This window comes from Pseudomyrmex gracilis, unplaced genomic scaffold, assembly GCF_002006095.1.
Source record: "Pseudomyrmex gracilis isolate BER0280 unplaced genomic scaffold, ASM200609v1 scaffold_159, whole genome shotgun sequence".
NCBI lineage: Eukaryota > Metazoa > Arthropoda > Insecta > Hymenoptera > Formicidae > Pseudomyrmex > Pseudomyrmex gracilis.
The window spans coordinates 179,641-190,330 of NW_018020743.1; the positions used below are offsets into that span (position 1 = coordinate 179,641).

Genomic DNA, 10,690 nt, shown 5'->3' on the forward strand with positions numbered 1-10,690 from the left:
TCTTAATTTAATTTATTTTCTTTATTTAAGAATATATTATTAATTTAAGAATATAGTCTTTTTCGATAGTGAGATATATATGTTTTTCCATAGAGGCTTTTTATATTCTAATCAGTATATATTCTTATCAATATTACTATTGAGAGGATTTTCCTCTTAAAATAAGAAACTCTTCTTGGCGCCTATTTTAGTATAAAATATATACTTAAAGTGGAATATCCTCCAAATAAGAATACAATTTTTTCGGTGTATGAACCGCGCGAAGACAGAACGCAACATCAAGTTTTGACGATAAACCGAGTTGCGTTTTTCCAAAAAAAAAACCGCCGAGAAACATTAATAACTTTTATAACCTTTTATATAAAGGAAAAAGGCGGTTTTGTTGCGCGCGCGCGTGTGTGTCTGACAGAAAACAAGACCCGTAAAGACCTTTTCGCCGAGAATATAGTCGTAGATTAAAGCGTAAGAGAGAAATTCGTGCGAGAGGAAGGAGGGAAAAGAGGGGTTCAATGCACTTATCTTCTCGTTTAGCCGAGATTTTACAGAAGAAGAATGCTGATGTGTCCCGGCAGACCGGCGCAGCCCGTGTCGAGCTCCTCTTACGGAGTAAGTATAAGACGAGATCGAGTTCTTACGATTACGCGCGCGCGTGTGTTAATTACATTGCCGGCGCGCGAGAATATATTTCGGGGAAAATAATCCCTCCTTAACTACTTGGTTTCCGCAGTGGCAAATACCGAGCGGTTGTTATTTGCGATACACCAGAATCTTCTCGGGGGCTTATCAGCGACACGCGGAACAACATCGGCAGAACAACGGCGACCGTCAAGACGACGCCGTAGCTTCTTATCGGGAACTTCTCCAGCAGCGAACTCGGGACGGTTCCGACGCCGACGGGACGTATCCTGACATCGACGATTGTAAGCACGCGCGATATATAACTTCGATTAATAAAACGCAAAACGATTGACAAAGTATTTGAAAAACGACGCGCGGAGATAGCGACGAACGCCGTTGTGGCCGGTTGTCGTTGACACACCAGTCCGAGTTTCATCCCCGTCCGGATGAACAAACTTGTCAATAACGACAGCGGCAATGTGACACACTACTGTGTCGCTCGTAAGCTCTCTGCGCGTTTCGGATATTTATCAATCGAATCCTCACATATTTTGCCAATACGAATTCAGATGCGTAAAAATATCGACAAATATAAATATAAACACCCGAACCGTAGTAAACAAAATTTCAAAGGATTTTCTCTCTCTCTTTTTTTTTGTATTTTTTTTTTTTTTTTTTTTTCGCTAATCAAATACACCGCGGAAAAGCTAACGCAAACGTGCGCAAGGATACAACAAGCAAGAGATATGGTAAATAAACAACAAACTCGTTGAACGGTGAAGTGGAAACGTAAACCAAACGTGAACCGCAATCGATAATTTGGCTAACGTCCGGCGATGAGCGATCCGAACGGAGTCACTGACGGGCGAAAAGGAGAAAATCGAGATAAAAAAACAAAAAAAAAAAAAAATAAAATAAAAATAAAAGCGAATCGAGTGAGTATCAGCGATTGTTCCATTATGAAAGACACTGCCGATGGCAGCCTCGCGCGCCATCGAGGTCTCGAAAGTGCGCGGCATCGATCGACAGACCTTTTACGACCTGCGATCGACGGATTTTTCTGTGACATGAAACACGCGACCGGGCCCGTGAAAGCGATTTGCGACACGACGTGTTACCGTGAGAATGGCCGAGAAGATCGGAATGTTCGACGTACTGGCGCCGGGAAAGCTCGTCCTAACCCTGCAGTCGACACCACCCTTCGTAGCCGAGAGTGTCCTAGCTCTCGCACTGACGATCCTGTTAGCGGCGCCGCTGATCGTGCGCCTTTATTTCCTTCTCGTACGTGGGTCTCTAGGATAAACTATTCTCGCCGTTGCTCGCTCGGCAGATACACACACACACACACGCATACACACTCGTAAAAACCGCGTTTCACCGTGTTGGTGCGCTCGAATAAAAAGTATCCGCGCGAGTGACAATCACGGAATATAATATTTTTACTCGCGTCTCTTTCTTTCCGGTGCATTTCCTTCGATAAACAAAAGCCAAGGCAGCTTTTATTCATACGCGACACAGAAAGAGAGAGAGAGAGAGAGAGAGAGAGAGAAAGGTGCTGTCGATTCGTTATCGCAAAAATGTTCGGCAACGTGCTTTAAAATGGTTGGCACCGATAGCGCGCTCGCTCTCTCTCTTCCTCTCTCTCTCTCTCTCTCTGTCTCCGTCCGCACACCACTTCCGCGGTGTTTGAGCGGAAGCGCTGCTGGACTGTAAATTTTCCAATTTCTTTCGAGCGAGAGCCGTGATATAACACTCTCGTTTATAACACAATGACGCCGATCTCATTGAAAGCGATATTGCCGCGGAGCTCGATCTAGAGCTCTTTATCTATATGTATTATGAAGTCAATAGAGAAAATTTTACCGACGAGAGAGAGACGATCGTCCCCGGTCGTCTTTATAAAAGAACATTTATAATACCGAAAAAGATTTTCTCTTGTCGAAAGTTTTCCTCTTCCTGGAAAAATATCGTATATGTGTATGTGTGTGTGTGTGTGTGTGTGTTTTATCACATGTATAAAACAAAAAAGAGTAGAGTTTATTTTCCTTTACGTCCTCTCTCTCTCTCTCTCTCTCTTTTTCTTTTTCTCGGAGTCGTAACAATGTCGTTGCCTGTAGGATAAGCCGCTGAAAAGTCTGAGGAAGCGAACTGTTTCGTCCTACCTACGTCGTAGCGATCGTCAGAACCGATCGTTAGTGACTCGCTATCCGATCGAATCGGCTCCGATCCGATCGGCCGATTCCGCATCGAGTTCCAGTCTGCATCCGGGGTCGTCCGGTCGTAAAGCCAACTCCGACGACACATCGACGACTCTGCAAAACGACGATAGAACCTCTAGAACCTATCGGAGGAGAACCTCGCGACGTAGCGTAGAGGATCGAATGAAGAAGAGAAACGGAGAAACGAAAAATCGAAAACGCCCGACGACGTCGTCGTCGGTCTGTTCCTCGTCCCGCGCCGACTCGGTCAATTCGATAATCGACATATCGGACCTCGATTACAGAGCCTATCGTCACAAGCTCATCGAGGCCACCCTCAGGAAGCAATACGATGACTTTCAACCGCCGGGCGACGTCGTTCTGAATTCGCTCCATCTGAATACGGCGGACTCGGTAATCGGCGTGCGATTGAACGATCAGTACGAGCACAGCCTTTTCGACTTCGTCGAGGAATATTACGACGTCACAAAAGTGAGAAATCGACGAAGAGACGACAAGATCCCCGACCCGTTGGATTATTTCCTTACGCGGGGCGAGACGAGACCGAGAACCAGCGAGAAGGAAACGGAAACGATCGGGAATATCGCTCGGAAGAACTCGTCCGATCGCGATAGTATCGAGAATAATCATCGTCGTCGTTGTTCGTCGGAAAACGTCAATCCTCCTCTTTCAAAATTGCCGAATAACAGTGCGGACGATAATGGGAATCCCCGCGTGTGTTCGCCGTCGCCAAGCGTTTCGTTCGGCGATAGCATCGCCGGCGCGATCACGAGCAACGATTTCAACTCGAGATCATCGGCACCGCCGAGAGATAAAACGACGATTTCGTCGTCGTTTCGCGCGAACGAAACGGAGAACAGATACAGCGCGGAAAATGAACGTCCGCGATCTTCCGACTCCGGCGCGAGGATAGGTGCTTCGACGTGGACGACGACGACGACGACGAGAAATCGACCGTCGAGCGCCGGGAGCGCGTCGACCACGCCGAAGGCGGTCTTCGCGTTATCTCGAGCCGCCACGTTACCGGAAAGGAAGGAGGTCGTAACGAAATTATTATCGCGACCGGGTTTTTTCGCGCGAGAATTTCCCATCCGTCGAAAAAAATCCGAGAATGGATTTCTAACGAACGAACGTCGGCAACCGCCGGAAGCTGCGCCCGGCTCGAATTTGATTTCGGGTTCGAGTTCGAGCGAGATCGCGAGCGTTTGTTGCAGCGATTCTTCCAGCCGGGAACAACGGGAGGACGAGACGTCGTTTCGTTCGCGCGAGTCATCGATCAGTCCGCGTGGCCGCGCGTCGCGTCCCCCGTGGATGTCGGGATGCCGTCGCACCTCCTTCAACCGGAAATACGGAAATATCGGGAAAGATTTCGCGGCGAAGTACCGCGCGAGACCGACGTCGGCGCACGGCGGAAGCAACGGCGGCTTCTTGTCGGGTTCCGCGAAATTGACAGTTTCGAAGCGGAGACGTTCGAACGAGTGCTTTCCCGCGGCTGCGTCTTTAAGCAGCCGTAATCCGACGTCGCCCGAGCGACGGGAAAGAGGAACGCGAGCGAGTTTTGCCGCGACACGGATGAGAGAACTTCGAGTCGAGACAACGTCGTTTGAGCAACGACGTCGCGATAAGAATCTCCCGATCTCTTCGCGTCAACAACGGGATAAATTAAAAGATGCCGTAGCTGGGAAAGATAACGACGAACAGGACGAGGAAACTTTGATGACTCCGAGCTCTTCCGGAAATGGAGCATCGGCGGCAATCTCCGCCGACGCCGCGTCGTTTTTGTCGTCGACGAAAAGGCGAATTCAGCCCGAAGCTGATTTCTCTGACGCACCTGAAGCAGCTGCAAGCGTCGCAGTTTCGCGAACTTGCGCGACAAAGGGGACGACGAGATTAACGAGCCGATCGGGCGACGATGCGAGAAAGACGTTGCCGAGCGCGCGGAATCAACGGGGAAACTCGGCGAAATTAAATCGCGACGGAAGGCGACGGTTAAAAAGCCCGGAGAATCATCCGTCCCGCGTGGGACGAGGATCCGCGCCGCCAACCTCCTCGAAAATTGTTGAATTATCCGACCGAGTGTTAAACCCGACCGACGATGCCGACAAATTCGCGATTACGTCCGCGGAAGAAGAGAAGAGACTTGCGGCGCGCGCGATCGATCCTATGAAGATAAACTTGCGGCGTGCGGCGGAAATTGACGCAAAATCCAACGACGTTGTCGCTCGGCCGAAAGTTCAAAAGTCAAAAATTGCGGAGAATCTGACGAGGAGACCGACGACGAGCTTGAACAGTCTTATTCTTGGCAAAGAACCGACTACGACGAATTCGCGAAGAAATGCAAATTTCGAGACGAAAAGCGGATTATTGAACAGCGCGAAATTGAACAGTCGATCGAACGGGGCGGCGATCGGCGGGAAGGCGTCGTCGAGCGGCGTCGTCGTCGTCGGTGAGACAAAGGAACAAACGCGCGGGCAGGATGTCGCCGCGGCGCGCGCCTCCGGCGAGGAATTGAAATTTCCGCGACGCGACTCGAGAATGGGACTCGCGATGAATTCCGCCCTGAAGACGTACATTAAGACGTTGAAACAAGCCCTTTTGAACAAGAGCGGAGATAAAAACGGTTGCGTCGCACTGGCGTCTCTTAGCCTCGTAGACGCGATATCCATTCTGTCGGAACGGAAAACACCTTTGTCGCCCGAGGAGATTCAGGAGCTGCAAAGCGTGCTGGACAGGGTCGAAAAACATCCGGAATTGTTGTGCAAAGAATCGCCTCTGGATGTTGAAAACGTGTAATAAAAAATACCTGCCGACATTGATATACATATGTGTGTATATATATATATATATATATACGTGTGTGTCTGCGCACACTCTGTTTTTTTTTTTAATGCAATTATTATTATTATTATTTTTATACTTTATCCGGCAATTCGTAGTTACAGCTTACTGCGCAGCAAACCAGGCAAATTTCGTATGCAAACTCGTTTAAATTGATAGTGGAAGTAATTAAAATAAAATACAGAGAGAGGGAAATAGCTGGCGCTTCTCTCTCTTTCTCTTCTTCTCTCTTTCTCTCTCTCTCTCTCTCACACACACACACACACACACACACACTTTTATTGAAAACACAATTGTGTGTGATCGATATTTGCATTAACATCGCTATTATATATTATCATTGCCAAATTATATACGTGTATTAATGAGAATTTATATTTTCGCCGTTTATAAGGGACATTGCGCGTTCGATTATAATAATTGAATTGATTTGCGAAGTGTTTTTCACATTTTTCTCTCTCGATATAAATCGGTAAACCGCAAATTTAATGCAAACACCCAACACACAAAACTATATGAAGTAATTAAAACTTTGACAGATTTAAATTACTTTTGCGCATTTTCTTTTAAACATTTGCGTTGCGTTTACAACGCACCGCACAATGCGAAATATAAATTTAGTCATTCAACGAAGCAACCCGCAACGAGAGAGCGCCACGACATCCACAACATAACAATAGCCCCGTCGACTAAGTACTGCTGGCAAACCACAAAGTAGTTAATGAACGCCTCGAATAGTCGTCTCTCTCTCTCTCTTTCTCTCTCTCTTCCTGTCTCTCTCTCTCTCTCTCTCTAGGCTATACGTGTGATTTACATACACGGACGGGTTGTGGCGCAATCTCTTAAGCACGTTATAGCGCCGCCGCTTATTAATAAGACATAGAGAGAGAAAATGGGACAACCCGACGAGATGCGCGAACCGAAAGTATTTGCCGAGATGACGACAGCCACTTATCGGGGACAAAACCGAGTTGTCATTCGCTAATTGCTTCGTGTTAAATGCGCTCGTGATGACGAAAACGATGATGACGACGACGAGAAGATAAGAAGACACATTGATTTTATAAAGCGTCGCATTAATTACGATAATCTCGCGTCACTCGCGGATTTTTTCTTTCGCCGCGCTTTCACACGTGAAAATTTTCATACGTCGCGCGTGTAGACTCTCTCGCGCCATATATACGCGCCCCGGTTTATTGACGAGGAATCTGGTATAGAAGCGACTATTGCAACGTGTTGTCAATAGCTCGGGTGATGGTGGTACGGGATCATCGGTATAATGCGCTTAAATCCCCCCCCCTCCACCCGAACCCTTTAATGCATCGGCTTTCAGTGTATCCAATCAATCTTACTAATCTGACGTAGATTGACTTCGCATGATTAACGATGCTGTATACTCGGTAGTACTTGGAAAGTTTTTGTTCGACACTTTTACTCTCTTGTTCTCTCCCTCTCTCTCTGTTTCTCTCGCTTTTTTTCTCCAAGCGATCCTTCGCACGGAGGGAGGTGTTTGAGAGAAAAGCGGCGGCCCCCCTCCTTCTCGTTCTTGATGACATTATACGACAATCTGACCCACTTAAGCGCGAAAGTCAGTTAAAGCGCGATTCAACAGCTGATTGGACAGGCGGCGGCGCCCGGCTCTTCCTCTCTCGCGCGCATCAAAATTCAAGTCGAACGAGATATTTTCACAGTTTTTTCGCGCGAGAGAGTTCCCAGTTATTATTGTTATTATTATTATTATAGCCCGAGCGGAAGAAGAAGAAAAAACACTCTTGAAATTACAAGGACAAAATCCACTTCCCAGAACAAAGAATGAAATGTGTACGGCGATGAAAAAATTCGCGTCGTAAAAACTTTACGATATTACTTCATTAATTTTTTCTCTTTTTCTTTTTTTTTCGCACGTACACTTCTCTTTCTTGCAAATCTCTCGTATCTTTCACGCGCGTTTCGCCGCGTGACGGATGAAAAATGACCGGCGTGTGCGTTTTTTTTTTCCCCTTCCCCCCAGAAAGAAAATAAACAAGTCGATATTTGTCGTCGAAATAGAAGACGGCGAGCAATTTTGTTTTCCTCGAAAACAACATTTTTTTTTTTTTTTTTTTTAATTACGTCCCCTCGCTTGTCATATATATAAACGGTTATAACGCAGCGGATATCTGATAACAAGGGAAATATGTTCTCAGATCGACACCCGGGGCGACAACGGTATCACCCCCGCCAGCAGGAGCAGCGGCAGCTGTTGCAGCAGCGGCAATATCGGCAGCGCTCTATGAAGACCGATCACGTAGTTTCCCCACCGACTCATTACGGCACGGCCCGCATCGAGACTAGAATATTGCCGCGGCGTAAATGTTGCACGTAAGGAAAAGCCCCACGCGCGCGTGTTGTGCTCCGAGAGGGCGGGAGAGAGCCCGCCCTCTCGTAAGCGACGTGTAATAAGCGGCGCGCGTATAATACTAAACTCGGGGAAAAGCGCTGTCGCGTATAAATCGCGCGGCACCTGAGGCGCGCACATCTTCTCTTTCTCTCGTCTTTCAAGCCTCCCTTCCCGGGAGGGCTGACTCGTGCCTTAAATATCGCAGTAGCGATATTTTTTTTTTGTCTTTTCTGTATAATCGACCTGTCAGTTATATTCAATAAAAAAAAAAAAAAAAAAAACAAACCTTCGTACACTGTGTGTGTCAATAATTTTTTTAAGGATGCAGGATGTGGCGGGACGCATTGAGAAGAGGAGAATCGCGAGGCGAACCGACGCGACCGTCGATCACACGTTGGTTTTTTTCGAACAATATGAAATTTTTTTTTTGACACACAATTTTAATTACCGCCGAGACAGACGATCGCGATCGGTTCGCACCGGCGCTCCGCTCGGCGATACTGCCGTTTCTTTTTTTTCTTTTTTTTTTTTGTGTAATATACATACGGCACATGTGTATGTATACACGTATATTTAATACATAAATTTTATACATCTATGTAGTAATAATAATAATAATAATAATAACGATGATGATAATAATAATAATAATAATAACAATGTATTCGTATTTTCCATGACATTTCTCGATTGTGTAACAATGATATGCGAGAGGAAGTGACGCGTGATATAGATATACATATATAGAAGAGTTATACATTAATAAATAGAGTAAATATATATAAAAAAAAACAAACAAGATCTAAAATCGTCTTATCTAACGCTACCGCGAAACTTGGAGCGGAGTTTGGTTTGATGAATCTCGACGGAGAGAGGGGGAGGACGTATAGTAGTAGCTCTTCGCGCGCGCCGAGAAACGGAGATAGATGGAATTTTACTGCGAAATCAATCGCTATCGAGGGAAGGACGGGGGGGGCGAAGGGAGGGGAAGAGTGAACGGAATTGGAGAGAAGAAGAGTTTAACGAATTATTCTCTCTTCGGGCGTTAAACATGATACTACGTGATCCCGCGTTCATTGTGGCGTAAAGTTACACCCGGTACGCGACCTGAGCTCATTTTACGGTAGTCTGCCTCTCCTCTCTGTCACCCCTTTGGCGTCGAGCGCGCGCGCGCGCGCGCGCGTTACGTGTTTCCGCGCGATCCTCGCGCCGTTTATCGGAACGCAAAACCGCAACGTAGGCCGGTAGGTTATTAAATCGCTTCGCCGGGTCTCGCACAGCCGACATTATTAATTGATCGGTGACGCAAGTCGCGGAGGCGTGTTGTTGTTGTTGTTGTTGTTGATTCGCGTCGGCGTGTTTATTAATGGGCAACGCTCCGCGAAAACAAAATGCGCGTTCCATGTGTGTTTCTCCCGCGCGGGCGCAAAAAAAAAAAAAACCCCGCGCGCACACACAGCGCCCGGTTTTTCGCGCATATTTAACATCCGGGTTCTCGATTTTCTATATTTTTCTTGTTTTCTCTTTCTTTCTCTCGTCTCTCTTTTTTTAACGAGAGGAAAAAACAACGACGCGGTCACGTATATATATATATATATATATAACAGACGGTACGCTTTAAATTGTTTCAAACATTCATTTAAGAAAACGAAATTTTGTATCGCAGATATACGCGCACGGTCCGCTTGCGACGGAGAACGACGTTCTAATTAGACTTGCAGTTAATTATTCATTGCGTCAACTGCGCGCGAACCTATTGCAACTGCGTGAGGTTACTGCAAACTCGCGAGAAGTGCTCTCTCTCTCTCTCTCTGTCTCTCTCTCTTTCTCCGAGAACGTGCTATTTAACGTCAAGCGAAGTTGACGCAGAGACAATGCGATCTCGCGAAATGACACAAAACACTGCGGAGTACAATCTTGTACGATCAAACGAAAAAAAAAAAAAAAAACACGCGCGCGCGAGTATTTCGCAACACATCTATTTAATCGCGCGCAACGGGCGGATGTGTGTGAAAATTTTGCGTAAATATATCGCGAGATATCCAAACGTCAATGATAATAAAACACCAACCGTCGATCCACGTTACATCGCGTCGATGTATCGCTAACGTAAACGGCTTAACGCCGCGTGTCAGATTCCGCGTCAATCTTCGAAGCGATCGCACGTGTGTGTAATTTTGATAAGCGCGAGTGCCGCGCGCGTTGATCCTCCATTGTCTTCTGGCTGAGCTTGTCAGCGGATACATTCGGCGGAGAGATCCGGAGTAAAGGAATCGGCTGACACACGACGCCGTCGTAACGTATATTCTCGATGTATAGTCCCCCACGTTTAATTAACCGCGGAATATTCGGAGAATGTTAGATCGCGCGGAAGTTTGTTCGAGCCTCGCGCGCGGCTGATGACGTAACGAGCTGTTAAATTCTGTTTAACGCGAGATCGGGGTATCGGCGGTTTCTATCTTTCTCTCTCTCTTCCTTTGTGTGTTGCGTCTGAAGCCGTCTGCGATGAAAAACATTCATTAAAAAAAATATCAAAATTTTAATATCGGACATTTTTGCGACGTGAAAACGCGAGCGAGAAAATCGATGAAAAGTTTCGATGAAACGAGCCCCCGAGCCATTTTCCACACTTTTC

At 46.7% G+C, this 10,690-nt stretch overlaps 1 protein-coding gene across 4 annotated transcripts in view; it reads left to right on the forward strand.

The window, feature by feature from the left end:
* The window catches only part of LOC109857433 (fibrillin-2-like), a 43,083-nt gene extending 34,487 nt beyond the window's left edge, over positions 1 to 8,596 (forward strand). For all 4 annotated transcript variants that reach the window (XM_020433722.1, XM_020433723.1, XM_020433724.1 and 1 more), the window contains 3 exons: positions 532 to 606; positions 728 to 920; positions 7,862 to 8,596. In XM_020433722.1, the coding sequence (XP_020289311.1) occupies positions 532 to 606; positions 728 to 920; positions 7,862 to 8,040 (447 nt within the window). In that variant the 3' untranslated portion in view covers positions 8,041 to 8,596. The remainder of the gene's footprint in view (positions 1 to 531; positions 607 to 727; positions 921 to 7,861) is intronic.
* Positions 8,597 to 10,690: the final 2,094 nt, after the last annotated feature.